The following is a 27,357-nucleotide window of genomic DNA, read 5'->3' on the forward strand; positions in this document are numbered from 1 at the left end:
ATGTTCAAATGTAATGAAAATCATATATATTGTTATGATGCCTTCAGTTATATATTCAGTCCTTTCCCCCTTAATATTGGATTAAAAACTATCTTTTGTAACAAGTTTTGGAATTCTCTGGGGCCATATGCAGCAATTGAGCTATAGAGGAAAAGAGTTGAGATAACCATCATAGATGGAAGCAATATCAGTGAATTAGCAGTTTTAAGGAATAATATTTATTTTATTTTATTTAGTTTTAGATGCTTTTATGCCACTTCACTTTTTTAACCTTCTTTAAGGTTTAAAGGTTTATATGGCATATAGCTGCATCTCTTTTTTGTTGTTGTTTCATACAAATTCCTTTTGGAATTTGGACATATTTGAAAATACGATTTCTGTTTTTATAGATTTTATGCACACACTCTGTGTGTCTGCCTCACAGTTTCTAAATAAATGTTGTAATACTACAAGAAGCAAATGGGATAAACTCCAAAGACAGTTTACAGAGTGGGATAGTTAATAAAGGTAACTGCAACATATGGCTGTTATGGACAGATGAAAATTGATGTTTCATCTTTTGCTCCTCTTAGGGATGCTATTTTTGCGTCAAACAGTATGCACTGGAATGCTCCCGAATCCCCATGGGCCAGACTGTCAACTCACAGGTAATATTGCAATGATTAGGATTTCCCTAACAGGTAAAACTTGGTGGATGTAGAAAATGTCATCAAAATATATGCACAGGAGACAGCTTGAACCTTGTTGTAGGCTGTCTGTTTTCTTTATTTTTGCATCTTAGGCATTCAGAATCCTGCTCATCAAGCGACCACTCTCCTGTGATTGATTGATTGATTGATTGATTATATGTTTTCAGCTGAGTGGCAAGTCTTGGTTGTCACATAGATAACCTTCTCTGGGACTGTCTCCAACCTAGTCCTTCAGGCCTCCTAACAGTGCACACATTGTTGATATAATTGAGGCCATCCACCTTGTGGCTGGTTGTCTTTTTCTTGTCTTTCCTTCCACCTTTTCCAGCATTATAGACTTCTCCAGAGAACCAAGTTATATAATGTGACCAAAATGTGATTAGCTCAGATTGTTCTATGATCCATTTGTATGATTTTCTTGGCTATCTATTTTATTCTCAAGGGTCTTCTCCAACACAAAGTTAAAAAGCATCAATAGTCTTTCTATTGTGCTTCTCCAAAGCCCAACTTTCACATCCTTCAAGTGTCACAGGGAAAATCATTCCCTGCATAACATATAGATGGGTCACTGCATCTGAATATCATTTCCAAGGCTTTATTTTCTATTTGTTGATATTCAGTCGTAAAAAGCAGAAACTAACCAGTCAGAATCTTTATTGTCGGTTCTAAAACTATTTGCCCTACCTGCAATCATTAGTTTGTTCTTTTGTATTATATATTCAATATTGGTTCTATTTTTTTTACTTTGCTCCTTGACTTTTATTACCAGAACTTTTCAGGTTATTTGCATTTTCAGCTACCAGGGTAATGTCATTTGCATAGCATAGGTTATTAATGTTTTTCACAGAAATTTTAAAACCACGTTTATCTTCTTCCAATCCAATCTGCCTCATTATATATTCTGCTTTTGGTTGAATAAATAAGGAATGAGTATGCAGCCTTTTCTCCTTTAACTAGCTGAAGCCAATTTTTTGTGTTTCACCCTTCTTCATTCAGTCTTTGGGTTCCCAACCTGTGTATAGGTTGTCATAAGAGGACAGTGGGAAGTTCCAGAATTCCCATTTTCCTAAGCATATCCTGCAGCTTGATATGGTCAATATATGCATTTCTATATTCAATGAAGCACATGCTGATTTCTTTTTTATATTCTCAGTTTACTCAGTTATCAGCAGGTATATTTGTTGTTCATTAATATTTTCTAAAGGCATCTTGAACCTCTGGTCTCTCTCTTCCCATATATGGTTTTAATTTACATTGGATGATCATATTTTGTTGGCCTGTGAAATTTAGCATATTGTGTGATAGTTTTCCCATTCTGCTTTTTTTCTTTACTATTGTGTATATTGACTTCTACTTTGTGTTCAGTGTGTCATTCTCTACGTTTGTTGACATGGTCTTTTTAAAACACTTACTGATTCTTTTTTCTGTTGCTTGCCATATTTCTGTAGATTTTCCTTCAATTCCTACAGTTGTCTGGCTTAGCTGTGACTGGAGTGTTGATCTGAGTTCATCTTCTTAATAGAGATTCTTATAAAACAAGAATATATTCCTAGGTTATTTAGCTGGACAGTGGAGGAAGTGTGGAAAATATGTTCTTTGATTCTTTTTGAATAATTGTTATCTGTCCATTGGCATCCTTTAGTAGACAAGTACAAGGTTAGAACCTCCTCCTAATTTTGGAGATCTTTAGGAGGACTATCTTTGTTCTGCGTCTGTTTCCATTTTTCAGTGTTTTTATATACATCATTGTATTGCTCCTTGTATCTTCTGACAGATCTCTGAAATTCTTAAAATTCCTTCTTGAGATTCTGTTTTTTGGTTTCAGTTTGTCTTCCATTTGTTCTGACATCTAGTTTGCTTTCTTCTGTTTCTTGGTTTTTGGCAGTCTCTTTTCACATTCATCTTAAACAAATTACTTGATTTAATTCCGCAGTTCCTCTGGTTGCCTGCCAAAGGACTTCAAAGTGATTCCCGGTGTTCTCATTGAAAATGGTGGGCAGATGCTCAAGTTCATATTATGGAAACTGATGGGTTACTTCTTCCACTTCAGCTTGTACATGAGCCGTTTGTGATTTCAATTCTTAGCCATACCTTGACTGTTGTTCCCGAGGTCTTCCACCTATTTGTATTATAATACAGTGAATTGATTTCGGTACTAATTATCTGCTAATAATGTATATAGGCATTGCTTTGTTTTACCAATGAATAAGTCATTCTCCTGCTTCAATTCTGTTCCTTAGGCTATATATTTTCCAAATACATTTTCATCCTCCTTGCAACCAAAAGCCGCACATCTTGCTTTTCATGTTTTGTTGATTTTTATTGAACTTGACCATAAAATCCTTTTATCCTGTATCAGTGGCTAGGGCATAAATGTGGCTAAGTGTCATGTAAGAGTTGTCTGCAAAGTCTCACTGATATCATTTGATAATTGTCTGTATTGTGTCCATTAACTCTTGTTGCTATAACCTTTCTGACAATGAAATCTGTGCTACTCTTTCCTTGTTTTATGTATTGAGTAGCAAACAGTACGATCGTTTGAAAGAGTCAAATTCCAATCCATTTCTATTCACTGATGTCTAAGATATTCATGTGTAATCAATTCATTTTATTTTTCACTGTTCATGCTTCTTATCTTCCATGTTCCTACTGTAATTTTTTTTCCAGCTTTAGATTTCCTGTATGGCAATATGAGCAGATAGACATCTGGAAGGCTTCAGTATAGCCACATCACAAACATTAGTAGTAGTTTTTCAGTTATGTAATTGTTTAATTGTTGATCCTCTGCTCCATGTTAAGCACCATCCAACCTGAGAGGTCTGTCATCCAGCACAATATCATTAATCCTTTTAGGTTATCCATCCACACAGTTTTATGATAAAATAGAATAGAATTCTTTATTGGCCAAGTGTGATTAGACACACAAGGAATTTGTCTTGGTGCCAATGCTCTCAGTATAATGCAAAATGGTTTGTCTTCTCCCTTGCAGTATGAAATTATGCCTTTGCCATTGTCACTAAAATGCATAAAACCTACCTCCAGCAATTTCCACTGCTGTTATATATTAGTTGCTTTAGCTAGGTAACTGAGATGATTTACAGGTTTTGACCCAGCTGGAATATATATACTCCTGGCACTCTTTGCTGTTCCCTCCCAGGAATACCCCCTCCACAATGAAAAATCGTAGCAGAGCTTGAGGGACCATCATCCCATATCTCACTATTTTTTCAATTCCTGTTCACTACAATCTGTCAGGCCTGGAATTCTATGCTATTGGAAGGCCTGGCCTCTCCACGCCATTAAGCAGGGGTTTTTTTCTTCTATGTTACCCTGATAATTTGTTCGGTAGACCTTAGCTTTGATTTCCAGAATGGAGGGTATCTCAGTTGCATCTTGGTTCCTCTATTATGCTGTGTCTTTTGCTGGAAAAAAAAATCGTGATTGTCAGAGTGCAGAGTTAGACCACCTGTCATACTATTACTATTAATCCTCCCATCCTTCCTTTCACCCATCTCCTCCCTCTTACGACTGTATGACTGTAACCTTGTTGCTTATATCCTTACAATCTATGTTGATTGTTTCCTAGTATGATTTGATTGCTTATTGTACTCTATGACTATTATTAAGTTTTGTACCTTATGATTCTTTGACAAATGTATCTTTTCTTTTTATGTATACTGAGAGCATTGGCACCAAGACAAATTCCTTGTGTGTCTAATCACACTTGGCCAATAAAGAATTCTATTCTATTCTATTCATTATCTCATTAGGTGTAGACGTGGACTGAGTTTTACAGGATGCAATTCCTTCTTTGGGTTGGTTCTTTGTTTGGTCATATCTACACCTGGTTGTAGATATGGGGTCTCTTACTGCACTGGGGAAGTTGGTCTGCCAGAATAGTGTGAGCACAGAATATATGACATTCCTTCTTTCAGATCCAGGAAATAATTAAACCTTTATATCATGTGTCCACTGCATGGAGCATCAAAATGTGAAAATATATTTTTGCAAGTTCCTTTTTATTGATGGGTGGACCTTGGATTCTCCAGTTCTTGTTGGATTCTAATTTCATAAGTCTCAACCACCATAGCTAATGACTGATGAATTGGATCAATAATATCAAGAGGGACTTTCCTGTTCCCAAGTCTAAGTTTCAATCTTTGAATCTGCTCATTAATTGCCAGTCAGAAACTGACATTCTTTAATTTGAAACTAAATGTAACCAATTTCTGTGATATTGAAGAAACCAAATAAATATAAAACTATATAATCTAGTAAATATTTTTACCAGATCCGTGTTACGATGTTTTTTTCTTAGTTTCAATAGTAAATTTGGGATAGAGGAGAAGGAAGAAGAAGAATGCCACTCATGGAACATTAAGATTAATTATAGGTGTGAACAGTTACTTAAAGGCATACATCTTCTGAGCATTTAGGAGATGCTGCCTTCTACCTGCCCAATTTCAAAATCATTCTTCCAATCAAAAGTTCAAAGCCTGGTCCTCTTCATAAAAGAAACTACACTATAATTGTTTTAAGTTGGGAAGTTTTAAGTAGTGAAGGGTAATTTTAAAAGATGTAATGATGACACCACTTGCGTTTTGTGAAATGCAAATGCCCATTTGCATTTGCTTTTGGGGAAGCTGCAGTTATTAGTTGAATCTGTTCACAACCTTCTCTATTCAGTTTGTTCATTTCGAGAAAAGGCAGATCCCTCAGATCATTTCTGTTTTCCTAACAGTGGCATCTACTGCTATTAATATTTTCCTGATTAATTAAATCAAGCCAGCAACTCCCAACATGCTTTTCCTCTCACCCTCATATAAATTTTGCTATATGCGCATTTGAGATAACACTAGAATAGATCCTCATACGTTTGTTATCTGTGACATTTTAAACCTTCAGTGGCTTCAACCGCTGTTATGAAGAGTTAAAATGTTCCTTCTGGTATATTAGTTGGTATTAACTTAAAAATCACAGTCCTTATGGAGCAGCATATAAAGGAGCCTCTGTGGCGCAGTGGTTAGAGTGTAGTACTGCAAGCTACTTCTGCAGCCAGCTGCGTACAATTTGGCAGTTCAAATCCCACCAGGCTCGAGGTTGACTCAGCCTTCCATCCTTCCGAGGTGGGTAAAATGAGGACCCAGATTGTTGGGGGCAATAAGCTGACCCTGTAAACTGCTTAGAGAGGGCTGTGAAGCACAACAAAATGGTATATAAGTCTAAGTGCTATTGCTATGTCAGAGGCCTTTCAGTTTTCATACTTGCTTGATGCATTCTCATGATACGGAATATGATCCGTACCAGAATTCTTCCAGGTCTAGTAAGTGAAAAAAAAAAACCAGCCTAATTCTCCTGAAGCAGAAATTGGAACAGACTTATTCTGTACAATTCAACATTTCCTTCAGAATGTATCCTTTATGATTATTGACTGAGAATTTCTACTTACATTGTAGATATTTTTCCCAGCATAATTTGTGCTGCTTTTGCAAAATGGGCAATTTATGAGCCAAGCTAGATTACTGACTGGATAAAGATTGTATAGTTTGAATTACAGATGTTTCTGTTGGTAGATGAGCACACAATCTTGCCTAGTTTTTCAGCCCCAGAATTCAGTATACTAGGACTACTGATCAAACTACTTTCTGTTCAAAACACATTTCTATAATGATTATATGTTGCTTAGCTTGGTAATGAAATGCGTATTCACTCGGATATCTTCCATCATTGTCCCTTTCTCAGTACTGTTCGGATCCATTGAACCCAAACCATCTGATGATACGCTATTTTTGCTAGGCTCTCACTTCCAATTTCTCTCTCCTCAGCTTTCCATGCTCTTCACAGAGGAGTGTGACAAAGTACGTGATCTTATGCATGTGCATTCATTCAGTTATGATTTTCACCTGCGTATTGTGCACCAGTATCTTCTTGGATCTCACATGGCATTACGGCAAGGTTATCACCTCACAAGCTTCTTGGAAGACTTCATCACCCAACATCCTGACATCCCCAAGTTTGGACGCAACCACATTTTTCAGGGTGAGGATTTCAGCAGAGTGTTTGGGGCAGTGGTGGGATTCAATTTTTTTTTTTACTACCGGTTCTGTGGGCGTGGCCTGGAGGGCGTGGCAGGGGAAGGTGGTATTCGCCGGTTCTCCAAACTACTCAAAAATTTCCGCTATCGGTTCTCCAGAACACTTGGGTGGGGAGGAATATTTAATTTTAGTTTTCTTTCATGCTGATAAACAACTCACCATATCTTTTTTTCAACAGGTACACTAGCTTTGCCTACCAACACCATCACAGCCCATCAGCTCTATAATTATATAACTGATCATGCCAGCACCTACCATATGAAACCCCTCCGCATGGCCCGGCCAGGAACTAGCAATGAGAACAAGAAAGGGACTCCTAGCTCTGAGCAAAATGAATATGCCCTGGTCTCCATTTGGAACAGGTGTGTGAATTTAATGCACTTCTAAGGATTTGGTGAAAATGGCTATCACTTATTTGCTCCCAGAATTCCACATGCAATGGTTGGTCAGTGAATTTTCCAGTGCAGTCATGTAAAAGGCAATTTATCTGTACATTTATTAGGCACTTAGTACGACTAAAATAACGCCAAGCCATGCCTGTAACTTACAATATAGATTCTTGGGTTTTCTTGCAGCTAATTGACAAGGTACAAAATACATACTTGAGACAATATAAATGTATCATAATTTTGAAGCGTTATTTATTCAAAGTAAAACTGGCTGTCTGTGAAATTTATGTAAATTTCAGGAATACACAATTTTTTGTAGGTGAAAAAAGATTAGACTTGATTTCTAAGTGGTATGCTAGAATCACATTTACAAAAGTAGTTAGATGGGGCTAAAACAAAAATGGAATTGGATTTCATCTATATTTAAATGAAAGCTTAATATAGTTACTGTTATAAACTCTGCTGGTAAGTAATGGCAACTTTATGACACTTCAACAACTGTTAACAATTTCTGGAGGTTTGGGAGGAGTATGCCCAAACTTTTGAGGGATTGTATGCTACAAGTTACACACCTGTATCTTACTTAATCCAGCCTCCACATTTTCAGCAACAGAACCCTTATTTTTGGGGGAAAAAAAGAAAAGAAAAAAGAAAAAACAAAACCCACACATAATTTATTTAGAAGATTCCTTTAATCCTGGTCCTTATATTTTACATTTGATAGGTCCTCCGTGAGTCTAAAATAATAGTTTAACCTGCCATTCTCTGCTTACTAGTGCAAATAGCTGAAGAGAGAAAGATAAAACATTTGCTGCCTTTCCTAAACTAATAATCAGATCCTTTTGAAACTCCCATGTGAGCAGCATGTTTTTCAGATTGCTTGCAACTATTGCTTTCCACTCTCGCATTGTTCCCACTTCTGCCTTTTGGTTGACTTCTTTATTGCTTCTGCTGGAGTCTAATACCCACAGGGTGCTTTATTCTGTTCAAAACCTGTCTCATCCACTTTCTTTATAATAGAACAAGGCCTTCTGCCTCCCCCTCCAGTTGTGGCACAGGGTAAAGCCCAGTTCTTGCTGCCTGCATTTTAGGCTCTCGCTTCAAAGCACCAGGCAGTCTTTTCCAAGTTGTCAATTGCTTTGATTTCTAATAGGTGAGTCAAGCCCCTGTGTAACTGAAGTGCTGAGTCTTTATGATTGTATTCCTTTGTTGCTTAATCCTTTACACATAATTCCCTGAATTTGCTTTGCAGTTCACATCATCCTGCTTCTAACAGGTCTAGCAAAGATTTGCACCCTTTTGAAATGCTAATGTTTGTATTAATGATAATGATGTGTGATTAAGATTTCTGATGATTCAGGATTGAGTCAAGAATGGAAGCCAGTCATCTTTTATAAAGCATATTAGTAGGCTCACATCTCTTCCGAGACTCGAGGATGTTATAACTTGAGTTTAATGTATGCACAACAACAGATACATCTACATGAGAACATAAAGTTTGTCCTGCTAGTTGTATGGTTTCAAGGTGTAACAAGAAAACAGAGGCCCACACTCCTCATTTATCCTTTGCATTAGATTCACTTAAGATTTTCCAATTAGTCTTTTACTCTGTAACCCCATTCTTATTGAACTGTTCCCAGTGAATGTCTTTTAAATCAAGCTGAACAATGCACAAATAATGTTACAAATTCCAAATATTCCCTATGTCTTTAGGAAAAACCCATAGTTCTAGAGTTGAGTTAAAGGCATTCCAACACTCAAGTTGAGGGTTAATTTCTTGTCTTTCTGCTTTTAGTTATGTCGAGCAGCCTATCACCATAGTAGTCTATCCATTAATAGTAAACATTGTGGAGGAAAGAACTGCAGCTGCTTTTTTTCCTCTACTGAAAGAATTCCCACACTTCTCTCTGCTCACAGCTCTGGTTCCTACAAAGATTCAGAGGGATTGCGTCATCATGATGATTTTGATGTGTCCCTGCTTGTGAGCCACAGTGCTGTGCCCTTTGAAGACCAGAGTGAGGCAGACCGACACATGTTACGGTAAGAGTTAAGGCAGGCCGGAAGACTAACAAGTTGGACAACTTTTCAGACTTCCCATTTAGAAAACTGGGGGTGCTTACAATGTTAGACAAAAGGTAAGCAGAGATATAGTTTAGCTGTAGTACATTAGTGGATAGATGGTCCAGGACTATCCAAGGGAAGGCCATAAGATATAGAGGGTGCAGGGAATGGCTTTGAAGGACAAGAGGAAGAACCGCTACTAAAGCAATGGTCAGAAAAGCAGGGTTGCATCTAAGCCAAGAAACTTATCTCAGATGGGCCCTTCCCTAATTCACACAAAGGTAAAAGTGAGGGAAGGAGAAAGCACATTTGGACTTGCAAAGTTCTGGTGCTATCGCTAACTGCAATGAAAGTAGCATTGGATTATTAGTCTGGCCTACCTTGTTGGGTTGACATAAGATTATTGGGTTAGACAGATTACGGACAAGTTGGAGAGCAGGGAAGATGCCTTTCTTCAAATGTTGCTACTGGAGGCTGTGTATCAGGCTGTTGATAAACAGGGCCATTGGCAACAGGCATGACAATTGTTTACCCTTTTCCAGGTTGCAATATTATGTAATCATGACAAGCCAACGGGAGCTCTTCCCTCGACTAACAGCAGACATGCGGCGCTTCAAAAAACTGCCACGCCTACAGCGAGAGACACAAGAACCTGTCCTGGGACGCTCAGCATGGGAGACAGCAGAGGGTGGCCAGCAGCAAAAGGAAGTTTCAGATCCTTGGGAGGAGGTAGACAATCATGGCGAGTTCTATGCAGGTGGCCCCCAGGTCAAGGTGGGCCCAGGACTCTTCTACACCTCCCCACTGTTTCCATTACTTGCCTCGGAGGTTGCTGCCGCCCAGAAACAGCTCAGCACCATGGTACAATGTGCCAAGGGCCACTGTCGGCGGGACAACCTCTGGAAGAGGCTCTTCTTGCTGGAACCTCTGGCTTCTGACAAGCTGAAGCTGGGCAAGCTGTCTCTAAGTGAGCTGGAGGAGCTGTTAGATGCTGTGCATAAGAAGTCCATTGCTGACATTGATCCCCAATTGGTAAGTGGCTGAACTCAATCAAGGGTACTCAGTTTAATGGTGCTACTGTGTATGCATTTGTGTTGGGCCCCACAATAAGAGCAGAAGGCAGAAGCAGGCTATGAGCAAGAAAGGATATGAAAGAGACGTTGATGGCCTGTCTTCTTTACAAACAGAGACTGAGAGAACACCAGTGGATTTGGGTGGATAAGTTTACCCATAGGCTTAAGGTCTGTGGTAGTCAAAAGGTAGATTGGGGCGATAAAGTTTTGGATGGCCAGGTCCACCAACAGGCTAATTGATCTGCCCAACAAGTAGATAGTACTAACACGGTAAGAATTTTACTGCAGGGTGGCTTTTGTCCAATATATTTTTCTATATACAACTTTAAATTTCAGTTATTCTGGGAGCATTCCTTTCTGAATGCATGGTTTTAACATCTCACTTTGCAGAAATCTATCTGCCAAAGTTAATCTAGGGCTGGTGGAGAGGCTTTAAACGTGGTGTCGTATTGGGCTCCCAAATCCCATATTCATACAAATGTATGCAGCATTGAGCTTCACCTTAGAGAAAACTCAAGGGAAGAAAATGCTAATAATACGAATAATGAAACGTTGGAAAGCAAGGAATCAGAACTCTGGCCACAAGCATAATAGTCAACCAGAAACTAAGACCAAATGTGATATGTTAGAAGAAAGCGTCTAGCAAAAGATCCAGTTCAAAAATAACTGGATCTCTATACCTTGCAGCTATAGAGAGAACACTTCAGAAAAGTATGGGAAGGAGTTGAACAGTGGCTTGGGCACCGCTTAGGTTCCCCTCTCTTCTTTTTGGTAAGATGAGCCAGAGTGAATGTATATAGCCCATCCTAAATACAAAAATAGCAATACATATGCACTCATCCTGACACCTCCACAGAAACATATTATTTCCTTACATGGGGAAACATAACACTTTCTATGGCCACTGCTAGTAAAGATGTTGGAAAGAATTCTGGAAAGAATTCCAGAAATCATACTTTGCCTATTTCGCATTCTCTGCATGCTGCAAAGGATCTGCCCTCACTTTACCCATTTTTTTCCTTTCCTTGGCAGAGCTGCTTCCTCACTATGACTGCCTCCTGGTACCAGAGTCTTATCAAAGTCCTACTCAGTCGTTTCCCACAGAGTTGTCGCCATTTCCAGCATGCTGATGCTGGTACCCAGTACCTGGTAAGATATTTCCAGCTGAATTGTGCCCTGCTGGACCTTGCTGAAGTTCAACCCAAAATAATTCCCGATTGTCCACCCTTATGAAGTGGTAATATTTTCACTATTAGAATAAAATTTGTATTTGTTGCTTTTCTAGCACAGTAACAATGCCGTTTTAGGCCAGTTTGTATTTGTATATATACATAAATCGATGTTTAAGTTTTCTAGATAATCCCTAATGCCTTAACCATATTCTCTGTTCCCCTATCCTTCCACTGACTAGAACCTCTTTGTATGTCATGACTGTAATGCAGCACTGTTGCATTTTCCCCACAGGTTGTTCTGAATCAGAAATTCACAGACTGTTTTGTGCTTGTATTCCTTGATTCGCATTCAGGAAAAACAGTAAGAGCTTTATCCTCTGCAAACCTGAAGGTTAAGGGGGAGGCAATAGAGTTTTAGAGTAACTCCATCAGCTTGATTGTTTTTAACCAGAGATTTCTTGTACTCACAATTGCAGACCCCTAATCCAGCAGCTTCGGGTTTCTTCTTCTGGATTAGAACAACTGCCTTTAGACAGCTCTGATTTTCTTTATGGCCAATCATGCAGTCACATCAGAATCTGTTCTCCAACCCTAATAGGGACTGAAAAACGAATATATAATATTTGGAGGTTTTTGGGCACTAGTCTTTCAGAAGTACTCTTGGCAACAATTTGTTTGTCCTCCCTGCCTCCCTCCAATTCCTATAGCCACCCATCTCAGTCAATGACTTTGGGTGGCTTATAATTCAGAAAATATGTGTAACAAGGCAAGATCTAAATCTTGTTGGTATTGCCTTGCAGAGCCTGACAGTGGTCTTTCGAGAGCTGTTCCCAGTTCAACCCCAGGACAGTGAAAGCCCTCTGCCACAACTTGTATCCACGTACCATCACTTGGAATCCGTTATCAACACAGCTTGCTTCAACCTCTGGACAGGGCTGCTCTAGAATCATCCGGACCTTCTGACTGCTTCACAGGCATCTACAGCAAGCCTAGAATGGAGGTGCCCTGACAGGACCGCGATCTGAGGCTGTAGCTTACTGGATAAGAAGTCAGAACACTGAATCTGACTAGGCCAAGAGGGGGAATCATGAAAACAGAGCAGTTCCAGGAATCGAGAAAGCAACTTGGCTGGCCCACTTAAAAGGGCGGGTTATGCTTATCCAGAGAAATTACTCTAGGAGGCATCTGAAGGATGGGCCATGTTTCTGTGGGCTCTTCGAGATGAAAGGCTAAAAGACTACTGGAGTCGCTGACCTGACCGATCGGTTAGAGTGACACTATTAAAGCATATTTGAAGGGATCTGCACAATGGCGGGAATGTTTTATATGAGGTGAATGTACAGTAAATAAATGGATGACATGAATTTATTTATTAAATAAATTAAATGGCTTACTAAGGACTTTGTTACAGATTGCCTAACAGGCTGTTGCACTGATCTTTAAGGAGAAGCAGAGCAGACTTTTGTTTACTTGCCCAACAACGTTCTCTCAAGATAGGTGGAAGCACTGCCAGATTCTTACCCTGTTGTTCTATGATATGCTGATGTATTCTCTAAGACAACTGGCCTGGATTCCCATGAGTTCTGTCTAACACTTATCAGATCTTAATGTTACATAGTGGATGCAGCTATTTTTCTGAGTAGGACATGATGCAATGAAAAGGCAAGTTTAAAAAAATCAAGGATTTTTTTTCTAGACCCACCAAGTGGCACTGTTGAGCTACAAATTGTTTCCCATTAACTGTTTGCAGGAAGAAAAAGGGATGCCAGCATCTTTGGGGGTGCGTGCCATAATTTTGCATTCCTTTGGCCAGTCTTCGTTACTGTATTCAGAATGTGGAGGTGCAAATGATTTGCAACTTTAAAAAAAGGATCAAAGTAGAATATGTAATTGAGAAGGAAAGCTCCCAGCAGGAATGTCATTTTATCATGGAACACCTAGTGACATAATTTTCAGCTTTAATCCAGGTAAAAACAAGCATACTTGAGCATCTTACTTCACTAAAAAATATCGTCCTATTAATGTAAAATAATGGGATACTTTTGGTAGCTCAGGCAGTAGCAAAAAAGTGGTTCTTCCCTCTGGGAAGAATACGGCAGTTGCTGCTGTTGGTTACTCCATCTGTAATGGATTTTATTTCAGTTTTTTCCAACTTTTCACACACAATGATCTTCCCAGTACGCGTACAGCCAGCTTAATCCATCCAATGTGTTACCTGCAGAGGAACCATAAAGACTTATATTAAGCAAAACTAATACTTGGACAGCTAACCTCCACTCTTTGAGGTTGCAGGACTGGCCAAACCTTCCAACAGGCAATAATCAATGTAACAAGGTTCTTCCCGTTTGCACAAAATAAAACTTGCCTTTTGGTTTATATTCACAGCCGATATAACCACTATAATTCATTGACTCCAGTAACTGGAATAAGTAATGGAAGTTCAATTCTCCAGGGCTATCAGGCTCATGCCGTTCTGGTACTTGGGCAATTTGAATATGTCCTACAGAAGAAGACAATAAATACCAGACATTTCTTATTTGCTCTACCTGATTCTAGCCTTGGCCCCTTAATTTTAAAAAACCAAAACAAGCAACAGTTTCTAGCTTACCAATAATTGGGAAATATCTCTTTAAATTCTGTGTCAGATTACCATTCATGATCTGGCAGTGGAAAATATCCTGTGGAGCAAAAAGTAGGTCTTCAGCTCAAGGCGTAATCTTTCTCCTTTTTCAAATTCAGTATTACCTTTGAATTTGGTGGGGTGGGGTGGGGTGGGGCAGAAAGTCTCAAATAGGGGAACAATAGGAGAAGGTCTATATCTCTGATTCTGAATGGAAGTATCTGATCGCAGTCAGCATGAAAAACAACATTGTGTTAAAATGGGCTTTGCCCTGATCTATTAAGACTGGATTCACATGGTATTAGAAACCAGCAGTTTAATTTTTGCAGGCTACAGGTAGTCCTCGACCTACAACCACAACTGAGCCCAAAATTTCTGTTAAGTGAGACATTGAGCTTTGCCCCATTTTATGACCTTTCTTGCAACAGCTGTTAAGTGAATCATTGTAGTTGATAAGTTAGTAACCCAGTTGTTAAGTGAATCTGGCTTCTCCATTGACTTTGTCACCATGTTGGGACACTGCAACGACCATAAATAACCAGTTGCCAAGCATCTGAATTTTGATCACATGGGGAGGCTGCAAAGGTCTTGTGAAAAACAGTCATAAGTCACATTTTCCAGTGCCGTTGTAACTTTGAACGGTCACTAAATGAACTGTTGTAAGTCGAGGACTACCTGTACAGTCCAAAGTGGCACCCAGGAACCCCAAGTTTTTTTTTTTATTATTTTAAATCCAGGTAAATCCTCTCATTGTAATGGCAATTGCGACTGGGATTGCTGTGACTTGTCATATGGTCATAAAATATAATGTCAGATGCCCACATGCATCATTTAGCAATGGCAATCCCCATTGCCGTCCTAACGCCAAGAGATGTGGGTCTTTAAGCAAGAAGAGGAAACCCCAGGAAAGGAGTGCAGGGGTGGTAGTGGGATTGAAAGAGGTCCTGAAAGGCTGGCATAGGGTCCACGTGAATCAGAGAGGCCCTGGGAGGATCAGCAGAGGCTGCATGTGTGTGGGGAGGAAGGCCTGGACAGGGGGATGTTGCAGGCTACATTGCTAGTAGAGGTGGGCTGCAGGAAGAATAAAAAGCAGGAGTGAATTATCGGAGCAATGTGCGGCCTCTGCTGGCTTCCCAGGTGACTTTGTGGAATTCCTAGACTAGTGAGAATTCCTAACCTGTGGAATTCCTAACTAGTGAGCAGGCTATTCTGAGTCACCTACTGTAAGCAGTTGAAAAGCCCAACATTCCCTTAAAAGAACATATGATACTCACCAACTGTAGCTTCAAACTGGGTCGTCCTACCTTTTCCAAAATGGCAGCAGCTGAAAGAATACAGATTTAGGTTATCAACTGATTTTATCCTCTCCATATCTCAGCATTACTACAGCCAACTCTAAAACACAAATAGGAACCTTTAGGTCATGTGTAATTCCACAGATAGTTGATGTAGCCAATCCAAACATCCTAGTGACCCTCATTTCTGTTTCATTGGCTGCTGCCACCAAGAACCAAGCATTATCCATTACAGCATGTCTGTCTACTGCCTTTAAAGGATTCACTGGGAATTAGAAAAGTGGGATGGTAGCTGAGAAGGGGTTTAATTTCTTCTCCTCTATCTTCTCAGTGCAATTGTTGAGGAGAGAGAACTTCCATTCTCTCTATGCAGTACTCTGCCTATGAAAGGGAAGTTTCACATGTTGTCTTACCTTGCTGTGGTGTGGTCAAAAAATAATTGGGATCACTAATCTGGTTATTAATAGGCTCCAGTAATCCAATCAGATTTTCCTGCAGGGATAGACACAGAAAGGGAATTGTAATTTGGAAGTTTAAGAATAATGTATCATGGAAAGTTTGCTTTTAGGCTTCAACCCTCGTGTTTCAGTTCTGCCTAATCTCACAGATAGTTCCAGATCCATTGTGTACAACTATTTTCCCCTGCTGCCTGTCATCCCGGAGTTAGTAACGTAAACTTGGGAATTACAGGTAGTCCTCATTTAGCAACCCCAATTGAGATGGGCAACTTGGTTGCTAGGTGACACAGCTATTTAAGTGAAAATCACAGACTGAGACAGTTTACAATTCTACTTACACTCCCCCCACACACACACTCCTTCACTTTTTGGAATGCTTATCCCAATGCTGAGATAATTAGCAAAAGGGAAATCACATTTGTGTTTAAATTCACTGGAAAAGAAAAGATTACAAGAGAGTAAGGCACACAGTGGGGAATACACATTGAAAGGACTCTGCTAGCTTGCTGTGCAAACAACTTAGTATGTGGAGAGGAAGGAAAAATGGTTCAGGCAAAGGAGAAATTGTCTAACAGATCACTTGTTCAGGCAATGTCCCCCTTCCTCAAGTGGGGGAAAACAGATTGAGACACAGGACAGTGTCTAGTATTGTCTACTAACTGACTGTAATGGCAAAGACATCACTGAGAGAAAGACTGCAAAGGTTGTAAATGTGTGCCTTGGTTGCAAAGGATCTTTTTTGCAGCATTACTGTAACTTTAAACATTGCACAAGGCAATAAGTGAGGTCTACCTGTAATTATGGATTATGGTTTTTCTGAGCAATTTCTTCTTGCTCTTCTTTTGATTCTGTGGAATTCTTGGAAACTGGAGTTCAGGAAAGTTTTAACTAACAATCCCCCAGTAGCCAGTCTGGCTCTCAAAGAGGGAAACGTTGTAGTTCATTAACATCTGGAGAGTAATAGTTCCCCCACCCCAAATAAAATCAAAATTAAATAGAATCCTTTCCCTTTCTGGAAGAAACATGGCAATCTGGTAATTCTCCCATTTCCACTCAGTCCGTACTTGTTTCAAGATGTCAGCAGCATATCTGAGGTTTTCAATAAAGGTAGCTTCCATCTCAGTTGATGCAGCATCCCTTTTAGCACCTGTAGGAAATCGGCCAGCCATAAGATGGATCCTAAAAGCACAGAGCTGCATCAGTGCAGAAGAAAGCTCAGTCAACTGTTTCTTGTACAAACTTGCAGGGGTAGGAATGAGGGAAATTGTGCCTTTTTGTACTTGGATCAGGATATCTCGGCTGCTGCTACAATGTGACTATGGTAAAAGCTCTTTTGTTCCCAGTTTAATTATGCCCTAAGAGGCAATGATCTATGAAGTGCATTAAACAGCATATATCACTGCATGTGGACTTTCTGTGAGAGCAAGTGAATCCACTCCCTCTTGAATCATGTAATTCAGAACTATACAAGATGCAGTTAGTTTACTTAATGTAAGATCACCTAGCTTCACTTAGATAGGTGCACGGACACCATAAACTCTACATACAAGCTCACTATAGGAAGATTAATGTACCTTTGTGCCATTTAACAAGCAAGTGGGACATATACAATTGGGTAAGAAAGATTAATTTTTCTCCCTCGCCATTTTCATTCCTTGCTTTACCGATAAAGAATAGGTACTAATCAACAATGCTATATAAGATTATGCTTGTGTAATCATATATGGCAATGCTGATCAGACACTTTACTTTGTAATGATTGGTATTCATTTTTCATCAATTAAAATAATATAAAAGGATGAAGCTATATGTGCTTCACTGTTTTTCCCCCCCTCTTCTCAACCGGCAAAGAAAAAAGAAATATAGCGTGAAGAGCACTAAACCTGGGAATCTGTCATGATCAATGACAGATGCCATATATCCCTGTTCCCCAAATGGGATTTCTACTTATAAGTCATATGAGTACAAATTTCCGGCTTTTCTATTAATAACAAAACAGACAACCTAAAAGCCACCAGTGTGATACAAGGGAGGCTGAGCTATGGAAGCCCACTTGGGCCAATCTGTGGAGCCCAACTCATCTCACAACGTGATAACTATGAGGAAAACCTGGAGGAGGAAATGGCAGGAAATACATTTAATAAAAAGTAGGCCTCTGCTTTTAATAAAAACTACCAATAATCCTGCTGTCAGCCCTTCAAGAAGGGCAAAGTCAAGAAAATAGGCAGGATAGGGATTCTATATTGCTGTAGCATAGAACCCAGAAATTTCAAAGCCTACCAGTGTTTCTCTTTGCTCCATCATATGTCAAGCAAAACCAAGGTGGGGTTATTTTCCCCAGGCGTTTGAGGAAGGAGGTTAGGTGGGCACTGGTGCTGCTGATGTGCTTTTTTGCAATTACTGTTTTAACCTTGGACATTGTGGGTTGAGGTTTGTGTTGTAATCCTGCTACCCAGAGAACAGCTGTGATGTGGGTGGCCATGTAAGCTATTTAAATAAATACATAAATTTTATTTTTTAGTTGCTTTCTCACATTTTCCTCTTTCTTGGGACTGAGCCATCTTTCAATGATTTGCTGTTCTCCTTCATGTCCAAGCTCCACATTCTTTCATATTTGAAAGAAAATTTTTGAAGACTGCTACAATTAGATCTACGCAAGGCAAAGTAGTAGTCATTTTTTTCCACAATTTTCCTCCTTTCCTTTCTCTATGTGCAACCATTCATAAACAAGAGCAAGAGTTGAAAGTTTATATCCTCTCGTTCACCAGAGCACAAGGAATCGGTTGCTGAATCCTGGCACTACAGAAGATGGCATAATTGCTTCTGCTCTGGAAATGAACAGCATCCAAGCACCACTAATCACTACTGACATGGTTATATATTATTGTTCAGGTTTCCTTCTATCAATTTTGAAACTCAAGGTATCTTGGTTCCTCTGGATTATTGCAACTGCTGCAATTTATCCACCTTAAAGCCTGTATACTGTCAGCCTCAACTGAACTGCCTACTTTAGGTCATCCCTGTGATGTACCTAAAAGAGTGTATTTCAAAATCCTTCAGAAGAACTGCATTGGACTGTACACAAGTACCGTACTTCTCTGTTAAACATTAAAGCAGCCCATCTTTCTCAGGCTTCACAACGAATCTGAAAAAAGATGCTTTGCTTAGGGAGTTGACTCAGTGCAATTGTTGTAGAGTCGAGTCAACAGTGGTTCATTCAATCCCATTATTTGAGTTTACATGATATTCAGAAAGCTACATGTGCTAGCTTGGCACAGCATGCTAATCTAAAATACAATGGTAGTTCAGTGTGTGGTGGAAACATAGACAATTACTTTAATCAGATAATTTCCCTACTGCAGCCTTCTCAAAATGGTGCTATTGAGATTGGTACTAATGTAATCCTGATAAATTCCAGCATGTTGGAAATATTTTTGCTTTATGTAAATTGGTACATGTGAAAAGGATCGGAATATCTTGATGGATTATAAACTGAAAAGAGCCATCAGTATGATGCAGTTGAAAAAAACAAATGTAATCCTATGTTCATTATAAAAGGTAATTGTTAGTGCTAATTCTTAACTGGTCAACCTACATAACAGAATATTATATCCAGTTCTGGGCAACCACATTTAATAAGCACATTGGCAAACTGGAATATGCCTGGTGAAAAGCTACCCAATATAATAAAATGCCTGTAAATGTATAAGGAATGGATAGAAGCATTGGGAATGTTTAGCTTGGAGAACACTGCAGGGAAACACCATAGCTGTTTCTTGAGCATCTGAAGGGCTGTCAGATAGAAGACAGGGTAACATTGTTCAGAGTTCCAGAAGACAGAATTCAAAAGAAAAGGGTTTAAACCACTAAGAAGGAGACAGGGATGAGACATACAAGAAAAGTCTAAATCAAAAACTGTTCAAACAATGGAACAAATTTCCACAAGGAAATGAACTTTCCTTCACTGGAAATGCATGAGCAGAGGCTGGGTGTTTATTGATTGGTGGATTCCTACTTTAAGTAGAGGATTCACACAAGATGACCTCCTGGATCTCTTCTTCCCCCTCCATTATGGGACAAGGAAACCTCCAGAGTCCTCCTTCCCCCACTTCCAAGAAGCAAGATAAAAGCAAGTAAATCTGTCTCTTACAACATCCATCAAGGCTGCTGCCAGACTCAGTAAGTAACAGACACATCCATTTATTCTCCGATTCCTTCCCAGTTAAAAAGGGTATACTTTTGCTTGGATCTGGGAGGAGCAAGGCTGCACCTGCCTGTATCATTCCATTCTAATGTGAGATTTATAAAAAATAAATTCCCTCTTCAATAACAAAAGGAAATGTACGACTTATTGTTTCCTGCATATAGAAAAATATACTTTATAACAGACTACAGTAGAGATGTTAAGAGACACTTTGCTGTAGCGCTGTAAGAATCAGGAGACTATGAGATCTAGTCCCACATTGGGCACCAAGCCAGCTGGGTGACCTTGGGTCAGTCACTCTCAGCCCTGGGAAGAAGCAGGGAATGGGAAACCAATTCTGAAATCTTGCCAAGAATATCGCAGTTACTGGTCCAGTTGCCAGGAATCAACACTGACTCAAAGGAAAAGGAAAAGGTAGAACTGTACGGATGCTGCATTATATATAGATAGTCCTCACTTAGCAATCCTAATTGAGACAGGCAACCCCATTGCTAAGCTACATGCTCACTAAACAAAACATCACCTTATGCAACCTTATGTCACATTTTTCCAGCAGTCCCATTTGAGGTAGTTAAGTGCAGTGGTGGGATTCAATTTTTTTTATTATCGGTTCTGTGGGTGTGGCTTGGTGGCCGTGGCAGGGGAAAGATACTGAAAAATTCCATTCCCACCCCACTCCAGGAGAAGGTTACTGCAAAATCCCCATTCCCTTCCCACCCCACTAACCTGCTTTCCAGTTCTGTTCTCCTGGGCAGGGCAACAAAAGAAGGCCCAGCCAATCAGCTGGGACTCGGGAGGCAGAGAATAGATGGGGGCGGGGCCAGTCAGAGGTGGCATTTGCCGGTTCTCCAAACTACTCAAAATTTCCTCTACCGGTTCTCCAGAATTGGTCAGAACCTGCTGAATACCACCTCTGGTTAAGTGCATTGTCATGTGACTACAACTTGCAACCTTCTGCTAGTTTCCTTATTGGTTTTGCTCATTGGAAGCTCTCTGGAAGCTTGCAAATGGCTATCATGGGATTGTGGGGTGCTGGAACCCTCTGAAGTGCAACCACCAGTCAAACGTCACTTTTTTCAGCACTGTCATAACTTTTGTCGCTAAATGAACGGTTATTAAGTGACGACAGCATCTAAAGAAATTTACCCAGACTTCCCCAACTGGACATCCTGGAGACCCGACTTAAGTCCTCATGCTCCCTGACATAATGTGGTGAGAGTACATCTGGAGGGTATGCAGATGGTAAAGGGACACACCTATCATTGGTTCAAGGTGTATGTATGTATGTATTACCTTGGACATTTCAGTTCTTTGGCATACTTCACAGCCAAAGCCACACCTTCCCGGAATTCAGGCTGGCGCCCAGGCACTGCTCCTAAACCCATATCACCTTTCTCTTGGTTCCCTGGAGGAAAAAAAGGACAGCACAAATTGATCTCCACATATTAACAAGGACCCTTGCTTGGTCAACTCACTCCTGAGAAAAGAAGTTCTTTGACAGGGGCAAATTTGTCAGCTTTTCCTGTCATCTGCCATTATTTTGAAGAGAGGGTTAGAAGTGGACTTTTTAGAAGGCAGGTGGTCAGATAAAGCAGGGGTCTCCGACCTTGGTGACTTTAAGCCTGGAGGAGTTGAAGTCCTCCAGGCTTAAAGTCGCCAAGGTTGGAGACCCTTGAGCTAAAGTACAAATTCCAGTCCTTCCAAAAAGCTTGGAGTATAAGTGTTATTGATCCCTACAATAGAACTGGCAGATGTTTGTTTCCCAGTTGATGAAGCAAGTAACAAATGTGGTAGTGTTTTGGGTTTTTGTTTTTTTGCCTTCTGTTTAACAACCCTGTCCCTTAAAACAGAGGTCTCAACCTTGGCAAGTTTAAGCCTGGTGGACTTCAACTCCCAGAATTCCCCAGCCAGCTGGCTGGGGAATTCTGGGAGTTGAAGTCCACCAGGCTTAAACTTGCCAAGGTTGAGACCCCTGCCTTAAAAGCTGGGTGGCCTCACAAAGAAGGAACAGTAAATTATTTTGCTCGTACGAAATACAGGGCGAAGAAGACATCAGATTTATCGGCCGAATCAAAAGGGGTGGCACCGGTCTACTAGCGCATTTTAAGGAGCCCACTGAGATTTCGGCCGCCGCGACGCAAATCAGGGGGAGAGAAAGAGGAGATCGGGGGAGGCAGACAAAGAGAAGGCGAAGTCTCCGAAAAGCAATTCGCGAGGCAATCCGGCTGGCTACCCGGCGGAGTATTGAGCAGGACCACCTCCAGCCCGTATCGCTCTGCAGCCGCGTGCAGCTCTGGGGCGCCGGAGCCGTAAGGGAAGCCCAGCTCAACTGCTCGGAATCCGGTCCGCGAAGCCGCCTCCATGCGCTGAATTAGCGTCGGCTCCTCTTGGAAAAGCCAGGCCAGGTTCGCCGCAAAGCGCAGCGGGGCCATGGCGCAGGGCGGTGAAGCGCCGTCTGAGGCCCAGCGCACACTGCGCCCGGGAGGAGGAGTTTTCGCTGTTCCGGGAAGGAGCAGCCGCAGCTGGGTGGGGGATACGCATAGGTGGGTGTGGGGTGTCTATGCGGGAATCTCGAGGCAGGCTGCTCGGAGCGAGGGTTGCTGCTTCTTGGGGCAATGGCACCACGGGTAATTGAGTCCAAGAGCTTTTTTCCCCCTCAGCTTGCAAGTCTTAGCGACAAGGCATGATTTTTCTCTTCCCGGCAAGGAAAAGGGGAGAGAAAACCCGTGTTATTTAGTAAATAATATTCACTCTGCGTTCCTAAATCAATCCGCGCAGCGATGCCCCATCTCACCACGGACCGCATTTCACACAACGGAAACTGAACCGCAAACGACTGGGCCACACACTTCAGCGTGTTTCTGGCACTTCGGTTGCGTACCCGTGTGTTATGCGCCCACAGGAAATTCACCGTTACTTGAGTGAAGCCTGGGCAAATCAGCTCTAAACAGGGGTAGTATTATTATTACCAACCCAGTCAAAAGCTAGACTCCCACGGTTGGCTGAGGCCAGTTATAGGCTATTGAAATCGGCCTCCCTGCTCATTTCAGAAATTCAAGTGGAAGCATCCCGAGTACAGTCTATATCTGTTTCCAGAGGTCTCCAAACTTGGCAACTTTAAGACTTGTGGACTTGAACACACCAATCACTTCTCGGAATAATTAGCTGCTCTTGTCAGACTATTTGTAATAGGATTTTTTTCTTTTTTTGCTGGATTCAATTGATACCTGCCACTTTATACCATCTTAAATCCATTTTTCCCATGTGCTGCATTCTGGAAAAATAGATAACAAGAGCGTGACTGCCTTCCATGTGACCTCCTTTTAGATGCTTAAAAAGTGCTATTAGACTTCCTTTGCCGGTGACCACAGCAATCTGCCTGGATGCTGTTTAGCCTTGATAGCCATAGATAATGCGCACTCATCCTGTCAGAGCTCAGTAGTTACTTGAATAGAACAGAGCTGGAAGGGACCTTGGAGGTCTTCTAGTCCAGCCCCTATAGAATCTCAGTCTGTCTAGTCTCTTCTTAAAAACATCCAGTGATGGGGTGTCCACAATTTCTGAAGACAAGCTGTTCCACTGGTTAGTTGTCCTTACTGGTAGGAAGTTTCTCTTTAATGTCAGGTTGCTTCTCTCTTTGATCAGTTTCCAATCGTTATTTCTTGTCCTGCCCTCTGGTGCTGCATTTTTGTGCCATTGTCTTCAGAGACCATTTTCCATGGTCTTTGCATCTACCTGCTTGTTCTGGTTCTCATTTCACTTCATATGTTGCTTCTCCAATGGAGGAGCTAGTCCTGCTTTACAGGCAGGCAAGGAACTTTTGACAGGGTGAGTTCCCATCAGTTGCCTCAGCTTCTGCCAACCTAGCAGTTTGAAAGCACGCTACATGCAAGTAGATAAATAAGTACCACTTTGGCGAGAAAATAATGTCACAAATCCAACCAATGCTGGACCTGCCTGAATGCGACACTCGAATGTGAGGGGACATCAGTGGTGGGGGGAAAAGGACAGATGTTGCTGCAGAATGCTGTTAGCCATTCTGATAGGAAGCTAGTTCACGGTGCATTTCTGGATAGCGCACGAATGTGAACAGAATGGACTAGCATCCTTAGGCAGCCAAACCCTGGCTGTAATAATTCTATATTAACACTGCAGTCTCCTGGCTAATGCACCATCGCCATAGGCTAAATAAAACAAATCTGCAGCTTGACAGATATATTTAATTTTTTTTTAGAAAAAATACTGAGAACATGTGCACCAAAGACAAATTCCTTGTGTGTCTAATCACACTTGGGCAATAAATAATTCTATTCTATTCTATATGTTATGTTAAAGGTGGAAAAAATTCTGAAGTATTTTATCTTGGACTGAATATATATATATATATATATATATATATATATATATATATATATATATATATATATATATATATATATATATATATATATATATATATATATATATATATGTGGATCTTTGGTTATTTGGGTTTTCTCCCGCGTAAGATTGGAAGTATCTAGGCAACGTTTCGATGAAGTCTCATTCATCATCTTCAGGCTTCTGTCTTCAGCTCTGTGCTTCTCAGAAGACAGAAGCCCGAATAACCAAAGATCCACATACAAATACCCGCGAGAACCTCAGAAAACAAATTATATATATATATATATGTGTGTGTGTGTGTGTGTGTGTGTGTATGTATATGTATATGTATATGTATATATGTATGGTATTCAGCTTTGTTCGGGTATTTTCCCACGTCATTGTAGTTGTGTTTTTAAAGTTGTAGCAACGTTTCGGCAGAATCTCATCTGCCACCATCAGGCTTCCATACCCTACAATGACGTGGGAAAATACCCGAACAAAGCTGAATACCATACATGTAAGTACATGTAAGTACCCTGAAAACTTAAGAAAACACACACACACACACACACACACATATATATATATATATATATATATATATATATATATATATATATATATATATATATATATATATATATATATATATATATATATATATATATATATATATATATACAGAGTCATCAGAGAAGCCATAGAGATTGAAAAAGACCAGAAAGCATGAATAGAAGAGATGATCCCACCAGGCTGTCAATCATTTGGAAGCCTGCACTCACAAACAAAAAATCTCCACACCACAAGCCAGGCAAACACCTGGGCACAAACAGATCCCCTGATACCTCCAGCTCAAACACATCCCAACCAGGCACCCAGATGAAACCCAGCTTCCTAACTAATGATAGCCGTCCATTTACCCGAAGCCAAGCTGCACTAAAGGCCTCCAATAAAGTAACACAATGCTGCCAGCCAATCAAGATACAAAAAGAGCCAAAAACAGACAGAAGATATTAGAGACACCCATCAAGCAGAACACAGCAAACTCCGAGACCAATAAACACAGACCAAGACTCCCAACCAATCAGGATGAAGAAAAAACCATTCTGGCACAGCAATAGGCTGCCCCAAATTTAAATCTGAAACCACTGTAAAGTCTGACCCACAGACGGACACAATACAGAAGCCTGATGATGGCAGATGAGATTCTGCTGAAACGTTGCTACAACTTTAAAAGAACTACAATGACGTGGGAAAATACCCGAACCAAGCCGAACACCATACATGTAAGTACCCGAAAACTTAAGAAAACATTATATATATATATATATATATATATATATATATATATATATATATATATATATATATATATATATATATATATATATATATATATATATAACACACACACACACACACACACACACACACACACACACACACACACACACACACACACTATGTTTCCAAAGCCCACAACAGCAAAGTCTTCAATAATCTTCAAAGTCTTCAAAAATAATTTCCTGAATGATACAGGGTGGAACCACATAATCTCGCGGGGGTGGGGGGGAATCATTCCAGAGGGCAGGAATTTCAGGAGGGGATGCATGCTTTCTTGGTCCTGCAAGATGACTGCTTTAATTGATGGGATCAGAATGCACCTGCCCTCGTGGACCAAATTCAACTGGCAGAGACAATCGGAGATAAGTGGCCCTTATGTTCATAACTCTGAAATCTCCCAACCTGCTACAGTCCAGCAACCGTTATTTCTACCAAATAAGCACTCATGATTAATGAATGAGTGAGTGGTGGTTTTGTAGTTTAGGACATCTGGAGTGTGTCCGGTATGGAAAGCTATAGTAAAACCTATCTGTCTAAAATCTATTCTGAGACCAATCTGAGGTGTTTTAAGAGCAACCTTTGTATCTCAGAATACAATTCAAGCAGGAAGGAAGTACAGATTAGGATAAAGAGCCCTGCATATATCATGTATGTAAAGCCAACCGGTCCACCAAAAGGGAAAGCGAACGCCAATTTCCTTTTACGAGATGTTGCAGCCCTTCGTGCTCCATCCTGCTTGCCTTCTTCCCCATCTTTTCTTAAGCATTTACGGAAATCAAATACCTTTTAGAAGACCGAATCTAAGGCTTTTTGCTCAGTTTCCTGCACCTACACAGATTGCACACTTTCCTATCTTTGCAGGTTGCAGTCCTCCGCTGCTCTGCGGCACTGCCAGCGCTAGCCTCTGCTTAGCATTATGGCTCCTCTGTGGCCTGATGCATGTTGTTTGTTTGCTTTGAAGTGATGTATAATCTGCGCTGATAATTAAAGAATGTCATTCCAGGGTTAGTATTTATTGATACCAATTTAACTCGCCTCGTATATCAAACTCCAACCATCCATTGAAATCCCTGGTGAATTGCTCCATTCCAAGAGACCTTGTTTTCATTACCTAAAATGACAGAACAGCCTTTGGGGGCATTGGCTCCTCTTCTCCGCCTGCATCTTTGTAACAGCCACCTTTACTTCCTTCATTGAAGATTCGGATAGAAAGGCTGCAGTTCAAATTCAAATGGGAATGGGACATGAGTGAGGCTGTGTTATTGCAGCGTAGCATATATTGGCAAGTTACGAAGATTATGATTTTGAATCCCTGAAAATCTGAGAACATGCCATTTTAAAGATTAGGAGGCATCTAGACTAAAAATTTCTAAGGTAATTTCTCCTGTCTGTATATCTGCTAGCCCCAGAGATCATAGAGCACTGTTTTTTGCCAGTTAAATTCTGAATTCTCAGGTCTGCTTTTTGGACTAACGCAGAACTGGTCAAGAATTCATAGTTCTACTGACAAAAAAACAAAAACAGTGCAGCATGTAATTGCCCTTAAATCAGATCTCCAAAGTTTTGCAGACCTCTCTCCCACCCTGCTTCCA

At 40.5% G+C, this 27,357-nt stretch overlaps 2 protein-coding genes across 7 annotated transcripts in view; one reads left to right on the top strand and one right to left on the bottom strand.

Annotated features, from left to right (window-relative positions):
* SZT2 (SZT2 subunit of KICSTOR complex) overlaps positions 1-12,870 on the top strand; it is an 81,661-nt gene extending 68,791 nt beyond the window's left edge. For all 6 annotated transcript variants that reach the window (XR_015748557.1, XM_087960068.1, XM_087960070.1 and 3 more), the window contains 8 exons: positions 573-647; positions 6,515-6,728; positions 6,963-7,146; positions 9,091-9,213; positions 9,777-10,266; positions 11,340-11,456; positions 11,772-11,840; positions 12,280-12,870. Coding sequence is in view for 5 of the 6 variants with exons in the window: in XM_087960068.1 (XP_087816194.1) it covers positions 573-647; positions 6,515-6,728; positions 6,963-7,146; positions 9,091-9,213; positions 9,777-10,266; positions 11,340-11,456; positions 11,772-11,840; positions 12,280-12,423 (1,416 nt within the window). In the remaining variant the exon portion in view is untranslated. The remainder of the gene's footprint in view (positions 1-572; positions 648-6,514; positions 6,729-6,962; positions 7,147-9,090; positions 9,214-9,776; positions 10,267-11,339; positions 11,457-11,771; positions 11,841-12,279) is intronic.
* Positions 12,871-13,400: 530 nt separating this feature from the next.
* Positions 13,401-22,562, bottom strand: HYI (hydroxypyruvate isomerase (putative)). The gene is made up of 8 exons (XM_087960074.1): positions 22,290-22,562; positions 21,350-21,461; positions 16,917-17,031; positions 15,808-15,886; positions 15,374-15,423; positions 14,088-14,157; positions 13,845-13,979; positions 13,401-13,694 (listed from the first exon to the last, which is right to left on the bottom strand). Exons 1-8 carry the CDS (start codon positions 22,486-22,488, stop codon positions 13,636-13,638), a joined length of 819 nt encoding a protein of 272 aa, XP_087816200.1. The 5' UTR covers positions 22,489-22,562; the 3' UTR covers positions 13,401-13,635.
* Between the last annotated feature and the right edge of the window lie 4,795 nt (positions 22,563-27,357).

This window comes from Notechis scutatus, chromosome 3, assembly GCF_049901735.1.
Source record: "Notechis scutatus isolate UNSWTSFEM ecotype Mainland chromosome 3, rNotScu1.2, whole genome shotgun sequence".
NCBI classification, from domain to species: Eukaryota; Metazoa; Chordata; class Lepidosauria; order Squamata; family Elapidae; genus Notechis; species Notechis scutatus.